Source organism: Miniopterus schreibersii (genome assembly GCF_964146895.1).
Source record: "Miniopterus schreibersii genome assembly, chromosome: 1".
Lineage (NCBI taxonomy): Eukaryota > Metazoa > Chordata > Mammalia > Chiroptera > Miniopteridae > Miniopterus > Miniopterus schreibersii.
The window spans coordinates 14,342,217-14,366,721 of NC_138101.1; the positions used below are offsets into that span (position 1 = coordinate 14,342,217).

The following is a 24,505-nucleotide window of genomic DNA, read 5'->3' on the forward strand; positions in this document are numbered from 1 at the left end:
GTCCCTACAGTTAATTTTTTAAAAATGTTATTGTTGGGACTATTATAGATGTCCCCAATTTTCCCTCCTTTGCCCCCTTCCACCCATCTCCCACCCCACCTCAGGCCTTTACCTGTCTATCGTCTGTTACTTTTGAAACATGTATTATTTTTATGGTTCTAAAAATTGACAGATTATGTGGGAATATTATTTTTCTAAGTGTAAGAACATTTTATTTTAGAAAATGTAATGAATATGAAGGGAAATCACCAACAGACAAGTAATAGATTCAATAAAGAAAAATTATGTAAGACATTGATTGTTTTTGAAATATTTTTAGAGGGGATTTTTTTTCTTAAGCTCATGAATCATATAAGTCACCCATTTAAATATTTTAATAAATAGCAAACTAATTGTTCCCTAGTGTAGTGGTTAAAAACATGGGTTTTAGAATCATATAGACCTGCTTTCAACTCCTAGCTCTCCCAACTTACTTGAAAAATGTCATTGAGTGAGTTACTTAAATTTCTTCAAATCTCAATTTACCCATACTTAAATATAAGTAATAATATATCACAGAGTGATTGGGAGAATTAAATAATGTGAGTCTTTGAAGACAGTGCCTGACATCAATGGTCACCATTAATGGTAGTAATAATAATAATTACATATTGCATATAATTACATAAATTAATTATGATAATAATTCCGTTTTTAAGAAGTCAAATATTATCATTATAAAAACTACACTTCTAACCTTTGTAATTTATGTATGCATGCATACATGCATGTGTATGTGTTATTTATTTATTTGTGTATGTGTTTTAAATCTATCTCTGTGAACAACACTGCACAAAATAACTTGCTTCCTTTTTGAAAGAATAAAGCTTTTGATTCATTTCAGAGCAGTTTTAGACCAAATGATATTACCAATTTTGCATGGTGATACTTTAGAAGTAACAGTTTACAAAATAGATCTGAGTGTGTGTTGGGCATTTTTTGTGAGTATATCAACTCTTGTAGAAGTGGTTGTAACTCTTGTCCTGATCTGTGTAGTGTAGATGACCTACCACCTTCATTGGTCAGGAGCTAGATTAACAAATCCTATCTCTTTGCAGAGGAACTATCTACTGCCATATCAAAAACAAATTAAGAATTTTTCCAGAAATGTCACCCTAGAATAAAAGTAATAATCCTAAGTAATGATTGTTTATATAATGAAGAAAACATTTTTTACACTTGTATCTTGGGAGCTAATACTCATCTTAATTTTCTAAATGCAAAATGACAAGTCTGTAAAAAAAATATGGGACCATATTCTAATATAAAAAACTGACTTTCATATGCTTTATGATTGTTTTTACTACCAGGCATGATTTAGTATGTTTAAGCTTTTTATTTTATAATAACTTAGGTATTAGAAAGGCAGTGTAGAGTATTTTTTCTGGTTTTTGTATAGGTTCTAGGAACAGGTTTCCTGGTATCAAATATTACTACCTTTGTGGCCAACAACAATAGCAAGTTACTTTTTTCCTCTGGGCCTCAGTTTCTCAAATGTAAATGGGAAGTATTTTATTTTGTTGGCATGGAATTAAATGAGTTAACTCATGTATAGCAGGTAAAATAATAGTTCCTGGTACCTAGTAATTACTTAGTAAATACTGTATTTGCTATTAAAGTTAAATTATAGTTAACCAATTTAACAAACATTGAGTGAATAACCCATCAGGTTCCAGATCTTATCCTAGGTGACAGGATTACGTATATTTATTGAGTATCCAGTGTTGGCCAGGCATGGAAAATGTAGTTGTGAAGAAAATAAAGTCCCTCGCCTCTTAGTGTTAATAATACTATTAATGATTATTATTTATTAAAGTATGAAGCTGACTTTATAAACGTGACTGATCTTTAACTTTTTGTTTTATTTTTAACTCTAGGATATCTTATATTATGAGCAGCTTAAGACCAATGTGATACAACATGACCTTTTGGTGGACAGTCTAATTTATAAAGTAAGTAGAAGATTTCATAGTTTTTTTCGTTTTATTATTATCATTAAAAATTTTTTTGAGTCTTTAACATGCAGGGCCTGCACTATGTATAATGATACATATTAACCTTGAAAAATAATTTTAAGTGATCATTATAAAGTTAAGGTTGACCTTCAAATTTTGCCATCTCCATCCAATGTTATCTCCTTTCCCTTTGAAGCTGCCCTCATGATCCTTTCCTGGTCCTTCCATTTTTTTGATTAAGAGAATGATAAGCACTTCTTATCCTTATAAATTCAAGTTTACCACACAAACTAAAAAAGCAACTGAAAGAAATATCAGACTATAATATTTTTATCTTATTTATCTATTCTTTAGGATCTACTTGTTTATTCTCTTGTATTGAAGTGATTTTTGATTTTTTATTTATTTTAGTTTCTAGACAGATGGTTAAGCACATCTCAAGTGTTATGAGAGGGATACATTGAGTTCTTGTCTCCAGGTATATGATATGAAGTTGAGATGTAGGTGCTGTAAGCATGAGATAGGGTATGACTGATTCTGAGTTAATAATTAGGCTATTTAAAACACTTGGATTTTAAATTTAGAACTTGTAAGATAGAGGAGAAGGGTATATTATTTCAGGTCTCAGAAATGGGGGAGAGATTGCACGTTGAGGACCTGAAGATTTGTCTGGGACAACATGACAACTACCAGCATTTAATGACTACGTGCTGTGTGCCATCCAGTATTCCAAACTCTTTATAGATTGTCATTTGATCCTGACAACTATCTTAAGAGTAACAGATACCAGCATGTAGGCTATAAATGTATTTTTTTTCTGAGGGACCAATTGCCTTCTACAAAATCATGCATTAAAAATAACAGAGCTTATGGGAAAATAGGGGTGGGTAGCTTTTGCAGTTTATAACCAGAGTACTAACAAAGACAATAATTGGTAGCTTAGGAGATGAATTGGATAGCTCAGACAGGCTGCTCGTGCAGGAGCTATTAAAAATGTACAAAAATAATATAGTAGAAATGCTAAGATAATGCAGATGGCAGTGGTAGGCTGAGCTGCTGGGGCTGCTGCTAAGGTGGGCATGAGAGGAAGTAAAGCAACAAAGAAGTGCAAGGCTGGGTGTGCCTTTCTGGAGAGGGGCGCCCAGGGCAGCCATCAGCTTTCACTTTCTTAACCACAGTTAGAGGGATCATGCTGGGCAGCACCCGAGACAAGGCTTTTTCCTTTCCTGATATAATGCTCCTCCTGCTGCTTTGGCTCCCCCTCTTCAAAGAAAAATTGCATATGAACCAACACCATTTCCCAATTATACTGACATCATTCCCTTACTCACCAGCCACGTATTGGTACGTGTTATAACAAGACAGAAAGTACTAATATTTTTAGCATTTTACAGATGAGGGAACTGAAGTAAAGAAAGATTAAAGAAACTTGTTTAAATTTACTCATTAAGCAGCAAAGCCAAGATTTGAATAATGGCAATGTGACTTCCCAACCATACTTTCAAGCACTGTGCTCTACAGGAAGCAAAGACAAGCAGAGCTAAGGGGATACAGTCTTTTGATGAAGAGCCTTGACTCTCAAAGTTTTTACACAGATTTGCATCATAGATGCTACTCTTAACTTTGAGGTTATGGTTGTGCTCAGACGATTATTTTAGCAACGGCCTGGGAGGTCTTATGGCTTTAAGACCTTCAACCCCTTTCCTGTTCAAATGAGAGAAGACTCACAAGAGAAGTCCAGGAAATCAGGGAGTGCTAGCACGAGAGTTCTCTTTCCTGCCAATGTGAATTTCAGTTGGATCAGTAAGAAAATCTGCTGTGAGAAAGGTAAACCATTTGTGTGAAGAATCGAAGGTGAATTTTGGTAGACTCAGTCCTGACTGTCCACAACATGAGTGTTTCTAGGAAGAAATCTGTCTCCAATTATTCCCAATTTGTGTTAGTTGAGCTCTGCTGATCCTGTTGGAACAACTCCAAACATTATTAAAATCAGTCCTTGAGGGAATGAGCATTTTAAAAAATTATTTGAAGTTTCATTACAGCTCCCTTTGGCAAAGACTCATTTTTAATTTAACTGAAAATAAAGTCAATTATTTTAGTAGTTAAAGGAATGAATGGAACAAGGCAATACTAAATATAGAACATCGTCAAGCCCTCCCTGAGCTAAATTACTAAGTGGTTCTCCCTGGGCTGTGTTTGTTTCACAAACTTGCGTGTCATCCGCATCGTCTACAGCTCTCCATCACTTACTATGACCTGACAGTTTATACCAGTGTTTCCAACCTTTCCCTTTTTAGTAGCCCTAAAGATAACTAATTTTTCTCTAATATAAAAATTAAATACCAAAGAAAAGATTTTGTTGGATAGGGCTGAGCTTTGGAGGTCCGCAAGCCATGGTAGTATGTAAAATGTTTGGCCCCCAGGAACCAGTTCGCACCTGCTGAGAGGCAGTGTCGTCCCTGCTGAGAGTGCATGACCTCCACCTCTGCCCTCTTGTCTTCTGGCTAGAAGGCTGGCCCCTTCCCTTTCTCCTAGCCTGTGTCTTTAAGTTTTTGCAGACTTAGCACACAGTCAGACTCCTGCAGCATCATTTCATCCCCTCCTTTTTGCTGCTTTGCTCAGCAGCTCAGTTGAATTTTGTAGACTGACCAGTATTATTAGGGATTTCTTCAATACTTCTTTGTAATTGTTCCCTTATTTCTACTCTCTCTGTTTTCTTGCTGATGAGATTGTAGGCTTCTTAAAGATAAATGTTGTCTTATTTGTTTGTTTGTTTGGTAATAAGTGATGCCTTGCAAGTGAATAATTACAAAGGTGTGGCAGATTTTTGGTATTTTGAGGATACGGCAAGAATGTGGGCTGAACAGTGGAGGGTGAGATGGGAAGAGCAATTTGGGGCCAGATGGTTATGGTTACTTCTGGGTGTCATGATTACATCTCTTTTTCCAACCTTTAAGATACCTAAATTTTAAGTTAAAAGGAGATAGAACTGAAATAAATACTAAGGAATTACTAATGAAACCTAAAAAAGTGTCAGCAATTTGATGTAAAATAATGTGTCACATACTATATTAGTCAAGTAAATTTAGAGCAGTGATAAAATTTAATGGAGAAGTTTATAGTCATACAGTAGTAAAATCACTTTAGTATTTCTAGATATTGTATTAATGCCTTCATATTATAGACATATTTATTTAGGTTCTTTTCAACAGTCTCTACTTTTCATTCTAGGATGTGAAGTTGACGGCAAGCAATGATGATTATTATTTTGTATTTGAAGATTATTTATATCAGGTAAGTTGAAAATTTCAAATATATAATGTTCTTGTTTTATGTTCTTGAACTCGGATGCTATGGGAGATATCTCTGTTGCTAATGGAATCCTCCGGAAATCCAAGCCATGTTTATTTTATCTCAAATTAAATGTCCCAGGTTTGGGACAGGGTTAACTCTTGTTCTTACATGGGACTAGGTGGGAGCCAATATTTTGCACACTGAATTCAGAGTGGTCTTTTTTTGTTTGTGTGTTATTTTAACCCGTTACATTTTAGGGTGTTCTGTTATATAGTAATAGAAACTGCAGCAGGTTCCGCTGGCCAGAGATGCAACAACTTGGGCATCAAAAAGTATTATGACTGGCTCCATACTCATCAGCTACATTAAAATTTACAGTTCATTAATGGTATCTTTTTTAAAATCTCATTTGTCACTTTTGGAATTTGCTAGAGCATCAACTTATTGTTCTAAAAATTGATGAATAAAGGAGAGCATCAAGCAGATATCCTATATATCTTGCTTTTTCTGTACAAATTGTTTTCTAGGATAGGCAAATAGTTGCTGAAGGAAAATTCTCCCCCCCCCCCCACTTTGAGATATAATTGACATATAACATTGTATAAGTTTAAGGTGAACAATATGTTGATTAGATAGATTTATGTGTTGCAAAGTGATTACCACCATAGCTAAACCTCCAATCTGTCATATAATTACCATTTCTTTTTTGTAGTGAGGACACTTAAGATCTCTGTAAGCAACACTCAAGTATATATAATATAGTGTTATTAGCTATAACAATCATGCTATACATTATATCTCCAGAGTTTGTTAATCTTATAATTTATAATCTTGTAACTTTGTACCCTTGGACTAACATCTCATTTCCCCCACCCTGCAATCTGTGGTAACCATCATTCTACTTTCTGTTTCTCTGATTTTGGCTTTTTTTAGATTCCATATGTAAGTGATATCATACAGTATTTGTCTTTCTCTGTCTGATTTATTTATTTGTTTATTTATTTATTGTGAAAGAAAATGCTACTTTATTTTGTCTAGATTTTAAAAACCTTCCCACAAAAATCTAACTGAAACAGAGGCATATTATCCTCGAAACACCCTGCCCTCCTCCTGCTTTACTGCCCTGAGGGCAGCAGGAAGCCACATCACAGAGGCGGCGGAGCCCGGCCGGCCGGAGTATAAATTGCTAACCGACACGGTGCCATCCCTGTTACTGAAAGTGCGGAAGGGCCAGCTGCCACCCTCATCTGTTCCCATAGAAGACCCCGGCCCTCCCCAGATCCCTTCGTTCTGGGCGTGCCTCCTCCCAGATGCCTCCACCCCGGTTCCCCCAGCTGCTCCCGACGGCTACAGCCCGCCCTGCCCTCCCCGCCGCGGGACAGGACGTGGGACAGGACGTGGGACAGGACGTGGGACAGGACGCTCTGCGCCCCGCTCGCCAGCCCCTCGGCCCAGGCGCTGAGCCCCTCGGGGCGGGATCCGCCCGCTCGGGGTGTGCGGCTTGTTAGCACGAAGGGCACGTTCGCTCCCCCAGAGGGAGCTGCCGGGTTCCGTCCGGTGTCCTCGGAGATCTGAAACCTGGGGGTGAGGGTGGGGGTGAGGGTGGGGTGGGGGGCAGGCTGTCGGGGATCGCCGAAGGCTGAAGGGGCTGAAACAGGGCATGCATCCCAGACCACTGCAGGAGAACAGCTCTCCTCCCAAGAAAATCCCTTCCCAATAGGCCCACTTTGTGCTACTCGCCAGACACAAACTTGGAGGCTCCGCAGAGCCCCTCAGCTCCCTGACTTGTTAACTGAGCGCAATGCCCTCAAGGTTCACTCCGGTTGTCACAAACGGCACAATTTCCTCTTTACTCGCAGCTGAGTGATATTCCATTGTATTATATACCACGGCTTTGTTCATTCATCTTCTGATATACACTTAGGTTGTTTCCTTACCCTGGCTCCTGATAGTGCTGCGGTGAACACAGGTCAGGAATTTCTGCAGGTTTCCCACTTCAGTTCCTTTGGATATGTACCCAGAAGAGGGATTGCTGGGGCACAGGGTGGTTCAGGTTTCGGTTGTTTTGAGTATCCTTCCTACTGCTTTCCACGGTGGTTGTATCAGTTTGCATTTCTACCAACAGCGCACTAGGGATCCCTTTTCTCTGCACCTTTGCTAATACTTATCTCGTCTTTTTGATGATAGCCATTCTAACAGGTGTGAGGTGGTATCATATTGTGGTTTTGATTTGCATTTCCCTGATGATCAGTGATGCTGAGTATCTTGTCATGTACCTATTGGCCATTTGTATATCTGATTTGGAAAACTGTCTATCCAATTCCTATGCTCATTTTTAAATCAGGCAATTTGTTCCTTGTTGTTGAATTGTATGTGTTCTTTATATATTTTGGATATTAATCCCCTTTTTAGGTAAATGATTTGCAAATATTTTCTACTGTTCTGTAGGTTGCCTTTTCACCTTGTTCATATTTTATTTTTCTGTGTGGAAGCCTTTTAGTTTGATGTAGTTCCACTTTTGCTTTTGGTGTCATAGCTGGGAAATCTCTACCAAGATCAAGGTCAAGAAGCTTTTCACTTATGTTGTCTTCTAGGAGTTTTATAGTTTCAGGTCTTAAATTTAAGTCTTTTATCCATTTCAAGTTTAGTTTTGCTAGTGGTGTAAGATAGGGATCCAGTTTTATTCTTCTGCATGTGGTTATCTAGTTTTCCCAACACCATTTACTGAATATACTATTCTTTCTCCATTGATACCACATTTATGGGCTTACATTCTAGCTAAGGAGACAAGACATGAGCAGTAAAAATGTTTTGAAAGTTTTAAAAGTATGTAAGGCATTTGATATTTATTTAATGTCACAGACAGTAAGTACTATAGGAGTGTGATTTTACCTTATTTTCCCTTGTTACCAATATTTTACCCAAATTGTATTAATTTTATATAACTTTTTCAGTTATAGATCTCACGGCCTCTGCTGCTTTTAGTATTTGGAAGTGACACTAAATAAGCTGCAATGTGGACCTTTATCCTATAACATAAATAAAGAGATAGTTAGAATTTTTAAGCTCTGTCTTTGGGAATTATGCAGAATTAAATTTTCCTCAAGGAGATAGTTACTAAGAAAACACTTTTCATGATCATACTTTTAAATGATTTATCTGAATTATTAGAGAAAAGTTGATTTTAAGTAATAAAAAATGTAATTGTACGCATTAAAAACAACATTTGATTATCAGAAATTGAGTTTCGAGTTGTCTCTGGGGAAAAATTATTCATATATGCATGCGTGTGAGTGTGCACGCGCGCCCTCGTGAGATAAGACAAAAGAAAGCCTTTTTAAACATCATTAATTACAGGCTTTCCTTTGGCAGAGCTGCCTAGCAACGTAACTGCTCTGTGGTGATAATGGACTGAATTTAATGTTTCTGGCCATGTTCTGGGTCTAACCCATTTATTGGGTTTGTGACTAGACTACAAAATTAGATGGCATGTGTCATTGCTGTGTCCATATACAGATGAGAAACACTCAGCAATCCCTCTTTAAGGAAAGTCTGGGCCCATGTGAAAGGTACACAGGTATTGCTCCTGAATGACTCATGGTAGTTACCTGAATTTTATAGGCAACAACACTGAACATTATAGAAATAATGTTTTGAGTAATAAGTCAACTTTTTATCATTCCAAAGTTGTTACTTTTTATTTTGCTTGAAATACTTACTGGTGCTGAAAGTCTTAAATTATGTGAGAGTTTTAAAATGTGTTCAATCAGAAGGCATCCTTATTCCATGGAAGTAAATTGGGTTGTGTATCATTTTCAGGTTCCAGTACTTAATGGCATCATAACAACCTATAAGTTAACTTTTTGTTCAAAGTGTATGAAATGTCCATGGGAAGAATTCCCATACAGTGAAGGGAAGGCAGAGGGATCTACTCCTCCCGTTGTGTTACAAATCTTCTATCATGCGCCTGGCTTACGTGGCATGTGCTTAATCGCAGTCCTGAGGCATCAGAGTTTGCCATAGTGACAGATATTCTAATGCTGTAGAATTGAGTTAAGGAAGACCCAGGTGCCGTCAGATTTCTTTATTCACGTGTCCATTTAGTCAAATTAGTGAGTGTCTGTTTTGACGCAGGCCCTGTAGTAGGTGCTGCGTAAGAAGGTGTTCATTAAGCTCACGTTTTAGTGGGAAATGAGGGGAAAGGCAAATACATCGTCATAATATGATAATTGTTCTGGCAGCTCTGTAATTTGTAGTGTTCCATATAAACACAGTTAAAGGGGAAATAAACTCTGGGAATAGTGTAGTTTAGTGGTGGCTTCAGAATTGAAGTGTTATAAAAAACGCCTGGTTCTGAAAAAAATAAAAGCTCTCAGTGGAGAACCCACACGTGCTCCCCCCACCACGTGTACTCCAGCTGCCTGTGTCTGCACCCATGTACTCAGCTTCCCCTGCTGTTATGGACAAACTGTCCTTGCTTTTATTTATGATAAAGCCAACCCCTGCATTTGGACATAAAACTCATCTCCCCTTGGTACTCAAGCACAGTGCGATTGTAGTTTTTCCATTCTCAGTTTCCCTATCTTTGGATTGCCCCTCAGTAAACAAATATGTGTTAATCCTCTCATCTGAAGATAAAAGCAAAATAAAGTGAAGCAAAAAATTTTCTTAATTCTAAATCCTTTCCAGCTATTGCCCCACCTGTTTCCTTATTCAGCAAAACTGCTTTAAAAAAATCTGTAGATGTTGTCTCCAGTTCCCGCCCTCCCACTCCCTTCCGAGCCCTCCGTGAGCAGACTTTTTTTGGCTCAGCTGCTCTACCAAAGGTCATGAGAGACTCCGTATTGCTGAATCCAGTGGTGTGTTCCTGCTTCCGCTCTCCCTTTATCCCTGTGGCCATTCAGTTAACCCTGCCCTCTCCTTGGGTCTTCATGTGGCTTCCAGGCGTCAGTGCCCGTGGAAGACTGGAATTAAAGTACGATGCCATTTTTTACCTGTAAGGTGATGGTAACATGTTTTGATGAGAATAAGAGAAAATGTGCCCTATCTTACTGCTGGGTATGTTTAAGTAAAAAGAAACCCTTTCTGGAGGGCACTTTGGCAATGTGTATCAGAAGTTTTAGTTTTAAAATGCCCATCACTTGACAAGACGTCTAGCCCAGTTTTAGAAATTTATGTAAAGGTGTACATAAATATTTAGATACAAGGAAGTCACTGCAACATTGTTTATAGTTCAGAAAAAGTGGAGATAATTAAATGATCAACAAAAAGGTTAAATAAACTTGTTTACCCATATAGTGGAATATTCTGCACATTAAAAAATGTAGGTAGGAAATGTTTATTTTATAATATTGAGAAAAAATAGATTATAGAACAGTAATCCTATTTTGCTTGAAAAATGTACATATTTGTGTACAAGAAGAGTCTGAAAGGATATACATCAAAATATTAACACTGGGGGTGTTATCAGTATTTTTCCTATTTTGATTATATTTCTAATTTTTTAAAATTTATCTTCATTTCTCAAAGTATTGCATATGCCCCCCCTTTGACCGTCCCCCTTTGACCTCAGCCCTGCCCCCACCCCCGCCCCAGGCCTACCGCACTGCTGTCTAATTTTTATCATAAACATGTATTGCTTGTGTAGTAGTTTAAAATACAATAAAAATAAACCAGTGGCAGTGGTTGATACACATTTCACCCTTAGGCCTGACTGCTGCGCAGTCTTCCTGTTATCTTTTTCCCCTTCCTTGTGTCTTGGACCCACCGTTCCCCTGTTCATTCACTCTTGCTGCTACTCCACCCTGACTTTGTGTCCCTGTTCTGTTAGCTGGGCTTCTGCCTTTTCCAGTCGTTCCCAGCTTCTTTTCTTTGTAACATCTTTTGAATCCCAGATCTTCTAATACCAAGACCCAGATTTCCTGTCACTAACTGCCTTCCCGGGCGTTGGCCCCTGCCCCAAAATTCCAGGCTGCTGTCAGCAATCCAGTCCCTCCTAACGGACATCCTTGATTCAGGGAGACTGCCACATTGTACCTGCTGGTAGGATGACCAGCTGCGGCTGCCATCCCTTCCAAATATCTTGAGCTGCCCTCCCTCTCACCCTGACATGCCCAACTGCCTGCTGCTGCATCCCAGCAATGAGTCTAGTTCCAGTTTTCTGCACTTCCCAAACTGCTCTGTGCCGCTGTAGTTCCCTAGGTTCCTCTCATACATTTCTCATCTGTTAAATTTTTCCCAGGTTTTTCTCTTTTCAGCTACAAAACACAATAAAAGAATCACCTAGTAGTTAGCAACTTGCATTTTCAGCTGTCGTTCAAGGTGTAAGCGGCTAACAGTAAGAAATCCTCCAATGAAGTTGCCCATTGCTCTTGGCGTTCTGAGTTACACTTACCATGGTCTACCAATAGGGGGCACTCTTCCCATTGCAAAGCACAGTACTGAACTTGAACGACTACTCAGTGCCTCCCAAGCAGGAAATAGCAATGAATTAAACAGTGCTTAATTGTTTGTTTTTTTCCAATGTTATACCCAGGTTTTACTTTGTTTTTCCCGGGATACATCTGTGTTGGGTCACTTTGCATACAACAGTGCTTCACCACCGAGATCATACATAAGAGGTAAAATTTTAGTAACATAAAGGAAGTAATTATTTTAATTGTTTTGTTTTGTTTTTAGACAGGAAGGGAGAGACAGAGAGATAGAGACAGAGAGACAGGAGATACTGATCAGTTGCCTCCAGCATGCACCACAACCAGGGATTGAACCTGCAACCTGGGTATGTGCCCTGACCAGGAATCAAACCTGCCATCTTTTGGTGTGTGGGACAATCCTCCAACCAACTGAGCCACACCAGCTAGGGCAAGGAAGTTTTTGTTGTTGTTTTTTAAGATTTTATTGATTTCATAGAGAGGAAGGGAGATGGAGAGAGAGAAAAATAGAAATGATGAGAGAGAGTCATTGATTGGCTGCCTCCTGCAGACCCCCAACTGGAGATCAAGCCCGCAACCCAGGCATGTGCCCTGACCAGGAATCGAACCGCGATCTCCTGGATCATAGGTTGATGCTCCATTACTGAGCCACAGCCAGCAGGGCAAGGAAGTATTTTTTAACACTTAAATATTATCATACCAACACTGCTTGCTGTCTCTATTGCTGTTTTTGTCTTACCTGTTGACTTTTATTTTCCCTTTTATGAGTTTATCACATGAACTTGCTTTTTCTACTTTTTTTTACCCTCTATATTTCTTCTTTCAAAATGTTCTACAACACTTAAAATGTTGCTATAATTTATGTGCTAATAGTTCTTTAATTTCTATTTTAGTGCTTTCTTCTCCTCTTTATCACTAGCTGCCTACAAGATAGTATTGCTATTTCAAAACCCTGCCATCACCCGACAGCTGAATTAATTTCACGGGGAACCCTTTCCCAACTTCTCCTTTGTGTTAAGTGGTGAACACCCAGCACCAGTTTTCTCCTGTATCTCCTAAGTCTGACTGCCTGATTCTGCCCACCCCTGCCCTAGGACAAGCCCACATCGCCTTGTGCTGGGACCAGGCTCTTCCCACAACTTGGGGGTTCTCTGGGTTCCTTTGCTCCTAAATTGAAGTTGGACCTTCCTACATCCTTGAAGAATTCGCCTATATCCCACCAAGACCATCAACCCATCATCAATCTCCCTCTCCTCTAAACCTCTAAAACACTGAAGCCTGTGCCAGGAAACTTAGCAAACATACCCTAAATGTTTCCTGGTTCAGTCTGGATTGTAAGCCACATGGTTGAAGGACCAGTCTTCTATTTATTCTGTTTGCTTCTTGACATCTAGCGCAGGTACTCTGTTCTTTCTATCTGTCTGTCTGTCTATCATCTATTTTTCATTATTCCATTCTTACACACACAATCAGTCCTGTCGTCTCCACTTTAACCTAAACTGGTCGTGGTGATTATTCTTCATCTCCTCTCTGCCACCACCCTCAACAAGAACAAAATAATTTTTTTAAATTTAATTAAAAATATTACCTTAAAGCTTGGGGCAAGATTACATGTGACTTTTCCATAGACTCAAGGTGTTAGAAAAACTATCAGTATAAACATAAAAACTTCTTAAAGATACTCGGTGGAAAGTGGGTGGGAAAAAACTCAGAACCTTAAAAGTTTTGAGGAAAAGCTATATTTAAAAACTTGAATATGATGAATATACTTTCATTTTTTGAGACAATTCTGATTTCAAATATTTAGCCTCATTTTTGGAACACATGAACTGTTTTGGGATTTAGAAAATATTACCACTGTATAGTTAAAGACATTTAATTTTTAACTTTTCAGCACATTCTATAAAAATGGAAACTAATGAGGCATTGCAAAGCTTAGGACCTGTTTTAATGACTAGATTAGAATTGTTTATGGTTAGCAAATAATTCTAAGCTTACAAATAGATGCTTCTCAAGAAGCTTGCAAGCGTTTCTTCTTTTAATGATTTTTGTATCACTTGCCTTGTACTTAAGTTTATATTATTGATTTTAATTGATGAAAGGATTTGCTAATATCAAAAGATTGGCTGGCATGTTTTCAAATTAATTTCATACCATAAAGTGAAATGAAATGAGATTTTACTATTGTAGTTTTAAAAATTCCATTAATCATTATATATTCAAAACTGAGTTAATTTTTCAAGTTTTGTTTACTTAATCATACTGAACCCCTCTATGGCTTTCTCTTATAGGAAAACTAGGAATAGAAGAATATGCTGTATTTTACCCACCAAATGGTAAGAGTGATGTTGTTGCTTCCTCTAGTGGGAAATGGGAAAATTACAACTTTTATAATAGGAATGACTTTCTTATTCTCTGTCTTTAAGTAGATAATAACTACCTAAAATAAACTTTCTACAGAGTGCCTGTTTTAATGAACTTTCCATGTCTGTGGCAGGTTTGTGCTACACTGTGCATACATACCCTCTCTGGTTTTCCTTGAGACCAATGGTGATACTTGTGGGGAAACTAAGCAGACAGATGTCTAGGTCCAGGGCACTTAGTTTTTCTTGAAGAATGCTGACCAGTCTACCCAGGACCTCCCTTTTGGCGTCGCTGGAGCAGAGCAGGGCTCCAAGGAGGGGGCCTGGTGTTGCACTTTATTCTCACAATTTGATAAATAGTGTTTATGAAATAAGAAGATTATGAAGAAACATATCAGTGAAATAATATGTTTTCATTATACAAACTGATCAATGTGTAATGACCTCATTAAGTACTAAATATTCCTTTGAGATTATTAGACAGGTTTTGGGTTATGCTTCTTGGAAAGCACTGTACAGCAGTCCTCATTATGATAATGTTAAGTTGCATCCTGAAGAAATTCTTTCACTCCAGAGTTAAGAACATGGGCTTTGTAACCTACCAGACCTGGATTCAGATCCCAGTTCTGCCAGCTCACCCTGTGTCCTTGGGTAAGTTACATGACTTCACTGGACTTCAGATTCATCATCTCTAGTGTATGGATAATAGGTTAAATGAGATCCAGTGTATAAAACAGCACAGTGCCTGATGCCTGTGTAGTGAGTGCTCAGAAAATGCAGTTGTTACCAGTGTGTTTAGCTCCTTTATTGAGCATGCCGTCTACAACTCACTGTTCTCTCTGTGTACCTCTCTGTGGTGTCCCAGGCCCTTTCACAGCCACCCTCTTGTGCCCTTCCTTCAGCACTGGTATCCCCCAGTGTCCCATCCACCCCTGTCTTGCTGCTGTCCTTTCCACACCCCGTCCTAGGGCTTCTTATCTGCTCTCTTGACTCCATCTGTTAATTACTCTAAATTTGTATCTTCAATTCTGACCTCTACAATAATTAACTCAAACTTAACAAGTCTCAACCTGAACTCATTAATTCATCTTCCTATGCCCACTACTCAAAAGAGAAGAAAGCAAAATTAAATTTTAAAAGAAAATACCTGTTCTTTCTCTCTCAGCTAATTGTTCCCTCATCTAACCAATAATCAACCCCAAAACCTGGCAGTCATCCTTGACTCCTCTTAGTCTTGGACCCTTCATCTAATAATCCACCAGGTATGTCCAGTTTATCTCCAAAATCCATGTGGGCCTCTCTCTTCCTCCCCATAACTGCTCTTTTGTCTTCAGTAGGACTTACTGCCTCTGTTGCTTATTAATGGCTACAGACACCTAATTGGTCTCTCTGCTTCCAGTCTTTCCTCGCTTTGCACTAGTTTTCACAATGCTGAGTTATACATCTAAAAGGGAAATATGAAAATTGCTATTTTTTTCCTTAAAGGTTTCTCATTGGCCCCTCATCTCTTCATAGGTAATGTCCTCTTGACATGGCACATGAGGACTTTTTTTTATCACATCAGTATCAAACTTTAATCACACACACACACACACACACACACACACACCCCTACTCACAAAAGCACTGACTGCTCCCTTCCTTGTCACCTCCTCTGTTCCCATGCTTGGAACAGCCTGTTCGGCCTGGCTGTCAAGTCTCCGTCCAGGCACCACCCTCCTCAGGAAGCTTTCCCTGCCTCCCAGGTTCGTCCAGGGCTCTTCTCTAGGCTCCCTTAGCTCCCAGCGTAAAAATCCCAGGTACCTCTTTTTGTATTAGCCTGACATTGTTTATGCTTGATCTCCTCTCTAGATCACAGATTTCTTGGGGTTTAAGACTATATCATTCATTTTTGTTCCCCCAGTACCTAGCTCTAGTAAGAGCTTAATGATTATCAATTTGAAACTAATTAGAGGCTTTTTAATTTTAACATGTATGTATAGCCATAGTGATATCTGTCTCACCAAAAACTTGGTTTTCAGCTAACTTTTTATATTTGCTTGTGAATCAGGAAATAAAATACCTCTGAAGAGCCAGAATTGCTGTCTGTGGAGCCTGCTTCCTTCTCTCTAGTCCCCAGAGAGCTTTTCCAGCCTAGTTAGGGCATGTTAGCTTCTACTAGCACATGTCTCACAAGCTTGGTTTGCTGCTTTTGTGCCCCCTGTAAAAACAGAAGCATGGAAAGAGGCTGATGGAGGTAGGAAAAATGACTAACAGCAGCAGAAGTGAGAAGTCGGAGCCCTTACAAAGGAAGACAGAAAAACTATAGGACAGCATATTAGAGCACAGCAGCGAGTCAGTCAGGACTGCCACGTGAAGGCCAGTAACTCTGTGCCCTTAGAAAGGCATCACTGGCTTGTAGCATATTATAATAAGTTAAGGCATTTATAATACACACAAGGCACCCGGAAAAAAATATTGCTATAAGAATAACAGTAATAGTAGTTGCCACAGCAGCAGCTAACGTTTCCCAAGCAACACTATACACCAAGCGGCGTGCTAAGGACATTACACGTATTAGTTCATTTAACCCTTACAAGAACCTTCCGAGGCAGGTGCTGATACTGCCTGTTATTCCTGTTTATAGATCAGGAAGCCGAGGCTCAGAGCGCTAACTCGCCCAGCTGGTGAGTGGCTACGCCAGGCTTCACACCCAAGCTCTTTGACTTCAGAAGCAATATTCTTAATTACCAGGCCCTGCTGCCTCAGGAAACATTACTGAGTTTAGTACAGTGTCTTTTAGAAGAAAAGAAAGTGGGTAACATATTGAAAAGTGAAAGATATATATAATAGGTTCTAGAAAGGTTTTCATGCAGAATAAAAATAGTTTACTGCTTAATGGGGTAGCCCCACAGCTGTTCAAAAACCTAATTCTTCAGGATCATTTCTTCTGTCTGATTGGTTTAGACTTCACCAGAATGAGGAACTCTCTTCTCTGGACAGTGAGTCTCAAGTGGCAGAACAGGAAGAGACAACGATGAGTTAGGCTGCTATCCCTTTATTTTTTAGTCAAGGCAATACTCAGCAGAATTTTTATATTACCCACCTTGTTTTCAACCTATGCCAAAGACAGGATTACTTTGAAATCTCAAGGACACTGCTACTACCACCACCCCAACAGGCCTTGCTTTTCTGGTCACAGTGCCCACACAGAAAGGTTTGCCTGCAGCTCACTGACACTGAGTCCCTTACCAGGTAGGTGCTTAAAGGAGCCTGAGATTTGCTCACTCACCCACCCACCTGTGAGCCCCTTTCCTAGGGTGGATGAGACCGGCCACAGGGGTATCAGACGTCACCTCTTCACCTCATTTGAGGCCTTATCAATGGACAGATTTTCATTAAACTGTAGGTTCATTAAACAACTGATGAGCAAAATTTCTGAGCTAAGGGAGATTCCTCACAGGAATTTTAAAGGCTTCTCTTGTTTTCATTCTTTGTTCAGATGTATAACTTGTCTTTATTTATTCATTTAATAAATATTTATTTAGCCCTGCTGTGGCTCCCTCTTCTAGGTGAGTGGCCCACAGTAGAAATTCCTGCTGCTAAGGAGCTTGCGTTCCAGTGAGGGAGACATATAATAGACAAGCAAATAAATAGCTAATGAACATAATTTCAGGGAGCAATGAAGTGAACAGGAAAAGGGAAAAGAAATTGATTATAGGTAGGGAAGTGGGGAAGAGCATGGGTATTAGATAAGGTGGTCAGGAAAGGTGCCACCTACTCGCTCTAACATAAGCTCCAAGAGAACAAGGATCTTACTAGTTCTGATGCCCAGCAGGTCACTCGCCTGAAGTCACTGATCAGTAAACATTAGCACATGAATGAGGGAATGAATGTAGAAGAACCTAAGGAGCAAAACCAGAAGCAAGAAGACGAGTCTTACACACAGCTCTGAGACTCAAACAGACACCACAATTTGCTATCCATTTGTGCCCTGTAAGATGAGATCATTAACTGCCAGTGAGCATGAAGCAGAGGAGTTCTAGGGCTCTAGGGCAGTGGTTCTCAGCCAAGGGCAATTCTACCCCCAACCCTCAAAGAACATCTGGCAATGCCTGAAGATCTTTCGGTTCTCACAATTGGGCGGGAGGGCAGTATTACCAGTATCTCACGGGTGCTGCTAAACGCCCCACAGTGCATAGGACAGCTCCTTACGGTAAAAATTAGGGAGGGCTTTTGGGAGAAATAATGAAAATAGTTCATTTTAAATCTGCTTACAAGTGTCAGGTTGATAAATATCAGTGTACTTTGTCATCTATATTAATCTAAATATAAATACACTCAAAACATCTCATAATCTAAAATTCATTTCATGTGTAACTTTAGATCTAAGTTGAAAACCTAATTAAAATTGTATATAAGTTATAACTTTTAGATTGATATTTAAATATAGCTATGCTCTGATTTTTGAGAAATTGTAGCTATTAAAAGTAACAGTCATATTCGGACGTGCTAACTCAGAAAGATCTTGGAAATACTTAGAAAACAACTTATCCACTATCCTAATCCCTATTCTTCATGACCTGTAGGCTTGTGTGGAATGAGAATAAACAGAGAAAATGGTTATTTCAACAAACAAATGAAATAAACTGTACTGAGTAATCCCAAATGAAAGAGTGTCAACATTTGCTTTCAACTGGAGTGATGTTAAAATGAATCAGCTGTGAGAGTTATGGTACAACTATAAATGTTAAGTATTAATAGAGACAGTGAGGAAATAAAGGAAAAATATTTAGACAGTGCAAAGCATGCTAATATTTGGGGTATTTCTGAGTCATATTTACTATTTATATCTCATCTAGATCAAGATTTATTTTTGTTGACAATGTTTACCATTTGAGCTTTGTCAAAGGCCCATTAAATCATTACCTTATAGTTATTCTTGTTGAATGGAGTAGGCAGTTACTATTTTAGATTTCTTCAGATTGACCAGGGAAGGCTAGGATCTTAAAATAATCACTCATGGCAGACTTGTCGAACTCTTAGGCCAGTTAAGAGGTGGTGTCTCAAGCATCCCGATGGCTGCTCAAAGGAACACTCCTGGATGGTGGCCAGGTGGGTGAAACTCAGCCCTTGAGACACTGGAGTGATGAGCGCCAAAGGAAAAGATTTGAAAACACTGGCCAAGAACATGACAACCTCTAAGATCAAAGGCATGTTCTAGGTGGTATGTGCCCCAGAGTGTTAATGGATTCTTCAGTGCTTCTTATGCCTCCTACGTTTGTTTGCCAGAGTCTTGACTTTGTCCCTTCAACAGAGTGGACTGTGTACCTTTTCTTGGAGTCTTAAGCCCTGGTTAATCTTGATTAAGCTGAAGTGAACCCATCCTTATCTAGCACAGAAAAGGATTTTCTTACATTTAAGCTGATACTGAAGTGTGGTACTCTCTCTTCTGAGAGCATAAAATAGCTAGTTATTGACGCTTTTGTGTACTAAATACTATACTGGTGCACTTCAAATACATTAACTCATTAGTGTTTAGTACACCCCAGTGTGAAGTTGATCTTATTGAGTGCAATTTTCAGAAATAAAAATGGAGACTTGAAGTGTTGGTAGTCTGCTTAGACACACAGAATTTAAATTCCACGTCTGTGTGGCAACATTGGCCATTTATAAGTCAAAACAGAGTTACTGACAGCGCCCTGTCCTGTATAGTGATTACTTATTCATAAATGATTCTTATACTTGAATATTTTATTTATATGCCTTGATTATGTTTATAATAGCTCAGATTTCCATCATTAACAACATATATTGAGCATCTCCCTTATAGAAGATACTGTGTTGCATGGTAAAGATAATACACTGTGAATTGTGGCCTTTGATGCGTATAGCTTATACCATTAGAAAACAGCTATGGATTTCAGAATTTAGGGGAATGGAATGAAAGTGTGATTAACCATGAGTCATCTTAATGCATGCATCCCTTTCTGCTGCTTGGCAGTTCACTATTTCACTCCCTGTAAGCTTCCTAAGTAAAAGTGCCATGTCCTGACTAAGGTGTTCTTACACTTAGCAGACTCTTAATAAATATTTATAGAAGATGAAACTCATAGTAAGATCTTCATTTCTCACTACCTTAATCTGCTTATGCACATGTTCCTGCAGTAACTTAACAGCAAAGGAAAAATGTTTTTGCAGTAAGATTATAGGAGTTTTGAATAATAGCAGTCTGCTTTGAGAGTTAGTACTTAGGAAGCTTTAATTGTACTTATATTTCTGTAAGGCATCAGTATGCCTTCTATTTATTAAATTATTCTTCTCACTCAGTTTTTCTTTCACATGTCAACATGATTATTGCAGAAAGTTGGGAAAGACAGATTTTTAAATTATTTGTTAAAAGTCTATAATTATTAAAGGAAATAAATGAAGCAGTAGAGAGGGAAGGTAGAACAAGATGGGCATTCACAGGAAGGAAAAGAGACACAAGCCAAAGATAGAAACAGAGAGAGAACTGAAAACTATGGTTTGGGGGCCCTCCTACATGCTCCGTGGAACTAGAGGTGGTAGCTGTAGTGTTATTAGGAATATTGACCTTTTAATGTGGACCTAATCTGGTTTTGACTTTTCTCAGTGTCTAGAAAGCAAAGACCTCTAAGTTGATAAAGAATCTTACCATTGGAAGATCCTCATATGTCCAGTTTTCTTCAGCTCTCTCAATTTTTTCTGCATTTACTCCAGTCATAGTTGTTAAACACAGAATCTTAGCGTTAGATGATAGTTCAGAGACAGCCTCAGTCTCTTTGCCTGACAAGCATTTACTGACCCTCAGGAGGGTCCTAAGGAAACCCAGCTGGTCTGTGGTAAGCCCACCATGGAATCCTCATCTCCTGACTGGAGACCAGTGCTTTTCTTGCTGCTTCTCTGTTCATTTATTCATCCATCCCATCCACCCATTCATTTATTCAGCAAACGTGTATTTGCCATCAGCTATATCCATGGCATCATGAAATGCATACAAAGACAGATAAATCATATTTCCTGTTCTCTGGAGCCATCTTTTAAACAGCTAATTATAATACAAAATATAATGACATTATAGTGATGGAAATATGAGCCAAGTGCCATGAGAACGTGGAAGAATAAGCATTTAATTATGATTAAGCGATGAGGCTATGTCTCTGAGGTTGTACCTGACCTTAGTAAGGTTTTGATAGGCTGAGCAGAAAACACGAAAGCATTTTATGATACAGAATTATCAAGTTGAAAGCTGCCAAAATATGAAGGTGCATGATGAGTTTTGGGGATGGTAAATAATCTGGTTGGCTGTACCGCAGTGGGCGGGTGTGACAGAGGGGAGACAGGTGGGTGGGCAAAGTGGGTGACGGGACTCAAGAGGTACTAACTTCTAGTTAGGAAATAAAAAGTCATAGGGATGTAATGTATAACATGGGGACTATAATCAGTAATATTGTATTAACTTTCTGTGGTGACAGATGGTAACTAGACTTGATCATTTCACAGTGTATAAAAATATCAAATCATTATGTTGTACACCTGAAACTAATATAATATTGTATATTAATAAAGGGGGGGGTAGATGTAGCTCGGGCTGCCATTGTGAATGGTTAAAACCAGATCAAAGGTTTTGAATTTCACTCTGTAGACACTTAGCCTATGCTACAAGGCTAGAATGTGAATTCCGTAAATATAGGAGAAATATATTTATCTTAATATCTCCAGAGGCTACATAGTAGGTTTTTAAACATTGGTTCATTGGATGATTAGGAACTCAGCAAATACTTAGTGGATACATGAATGGTCAGTGGAAAACCTTCCATGGATGTGGTAAGAGAGGTCTTTTTAATGGTCTTTTCAATATTTGGGGAAGATAACCTGAACCATTACAGGAGTTGGTTGGAGGGCTGAGAGGTGGGGGGGGAAGGGACTTAATTAGCAGGACTGTAGGTGAGAGTTCATCAGAGCCTGAATTCAGGCCCTGGCAGTCGGAAGAAAGTGAATGGTTGAAAAATGGTCGAGAGAGATTCTCCAGGGCTTCATATATTTATTCCACAAACATTTAATAAGTACCTATTAAATTCTGTGCACTGTGCTAATCTCTGGGGATAGGATAAATGAGGCATAGTTTCTATACTCAAGGAGTTTATGCTGTTGGGAGAGAGAAAAACAAAAGTGGTTATAATACACTGTGGTAAGAGCAGGAAGACACTAGTTGTTAAGTACAGACTGTGTGTGCATCAAGTGCCATGCTGGGCGCATTACGAGCTCATCCCATTTAATCTCACAACCTCGTCGTATTAACCCCACTTTACAGGTGAAGACCTCCGTAGGGCTCAGGGAAGGAGTACAGATGGAGGCTCGCCTGCCATAAGTCTAGAAATAGGTAGTTAAATGTTGTAAATCAGACTAATAAACCGATAAAGTCTACTCTGTTTTCTTGTCTTGACAAATAAAGGACTGGGCAAAAGCAGGTTTACAGTTGTGAGTTCATGAAACAGTTTATCTTGTATTATTATTTATTAATTATTATATTATTATTTGTATTATAACTGTAAACCGACTTTTGCCCATCTCTGAATGCTTTTATAACAACCTGGAAGGCCAGGTTCAAACTCAGATTCTCAGACTCCTCAGCAGTCCCTAGCTTGTGCCATCCCCACTTTCTCTCATGTGTGGCTCCAAGCCTACAGGTGAACGCTCCATTCACACCTTGCACAAGTAGCCACCTTTGGCCACCTCCCCACCAGGAGGGTGGCTCCACTGAAGAGGCCATGCAGAGCCTGGGAGCTGGCTGGGGGCCTTTGGGCTGGGAACTTCAGAGCCTTGGGTACCTGGGTTGTGGCCTGAATGGAGGGCCGTGGACTCTGGGTGAGGGGCACAGTTAAAAGAGGGCCAGGGCAGGGCCCTTACTCCAAGCCCCCCTCCCCTTGCTCCCACCTTGGTCTAAGAGCAGCACTGTAGGAGGAACCAGATTGATGAGCTGACCCCAGTGTACATGGCAGAAAGTGGGATGACCAAAATCATGCAGGACTGTCCAGGTGCATGGAGAAGGGGCACCTCAGTCAGTCAGGCAAGTCAGTTGCTACAAGAATACTGATTAGTGAATTGATTGGGGGCAAAGAGTAGGGGGCTGTCAGGGTTTGGGAGGAGTGGTTTTTAATCTTGAAGGGGTGGGTCCAGGACAGAACTGGAGGTGGAGGACAGTGTGGCCTGCAGCCCTTGTCCTCAGCCTGAGGCTGAGGGAGGGTGGCGATCAGAGTTGTGCTTGTGGGTTAGGGAAGAGAAATGAAGCTGCTGATGGTAGATTCGGGCCAAATCCTGAACAGTAAGTGTCCTTTACCCTAAAGGGACAGAAGGGAACACAGTCACATTTAGGTAGAAGAGCTGAGGGGGAAGTAGAAAGCAAAGATGGCTCACAGCTTTCTTCCCTGAAGACCAGGGAGGTAAGGGATCCTTGACAGAAACAATCCAGAACAAGGCACAAGGCACTGGGCTCTCCCACTCTGAACTAAGGTTAGTAGAGATGCTGGAGGAAGGAAAGAAAGCAAGTACTACAGTGTCTGGGAAAGTAGCTAAGTTAAGGTGTGGGCCAAAGAGAGAAGTAGCTGCACACGCACGCACACACGCACACTCACACACGAGCAGCAGCAGCAGTTGAGGGGCGGGGAGCCCGATCTGCACGGGGCCCTCATTGCCTGGGAGTTTCCAGTTTGAGAAGGAACTTTTAGTTGCTCCGCATCCAGGACACAGAGATCCCCGGATTTAGCCATCAGAAGTTGGGGTCATAGGGGTAGAAACCAGTTTACAAGGAACGGAGGGGATATAATGAGAAAGTAAAAGAAGTTGATTTAGATAATTTTCAAAAAATTAAGTTTGGCTTCATGGAAAGGAGAGAGACTGGAGATTTGTTCGATGGGAAATGGGGTCCAGGGAAGAAAATGAACTTTATGTCGTGGTCGAGGGTGTTTATAATGGTTTATAATGTCCTTGGCTGAGAGGCTGCAGTGCAAGAGGAGAGACTGAAGATAGAAGCCCTTTGATAGGACCCCCCCCTCCCCTCGCCCCCCTCCTCCATGGGGGAGAGAAGAGCAGATGCCGCCCCCCTCTGCTGCAAGACTCACCCCAGTTCCCGTCAGTCAGGTGAAGCCCGTGGCTTCGGGCCACCCCCTGCCCAGGACTCACCGCCATAGCATCAGTGGCTGTTTTGTCATGAGGCCTCCCCCCCAGCCTTGTCCTCTCTGTCCCCCTTCCCTCCATTATTTTTCATAGCACACACTGTATGACATCTGCTCTCCTGTTTTTCATGGTTTTCTGTCCTGGTAAGAACTGGGCCCTGCTGTTAGGACCGTGCCTAGGGCATGCGGAGGCTCTGTGCATATTTGCCTGGTGATGCACAGGACGGAGGAGGGGAGAATTGACGGGC

The 24,505-nt window shown here is 39.9% G+C and overlaps 1 protein-coding gene across 9 annotated transcripts in view; it reads left to right on the forward strand.

The window, feature by feature from the left end:
• Window positions 1-24,505, forward strand: part of TBC1D19 (TBC1 domain family member 19) — an 80,587-nt gene that overhangs the window by 41,268 nt on the left and 14,814 nt on the right. For all 9 annotated transcript variants that reach the window (XM_081135829.1, XM_081135831.1, XM_081135828.1 and 6 more), the window contains 4 exons: window positions 1,917-1,991; window positions 5,226-5,288; window positions 11,824-11,908; window positions 14,011-14,055. In XM_081135829.1, coding sequence (XP_080991955.1) covers window positions 1,917-1,991; window positions 5,226-5,288; window positions 11,824-11,908; window positions 14,011-14,055 — 268 coding nt within the window. The remainder of the gene's footprint in view (window positions 1-1,916; window positions 1,992-5,225; window positions 5,289-11,823; window positions 11,909-14,010; window positions 14,056-24,505) is intronic.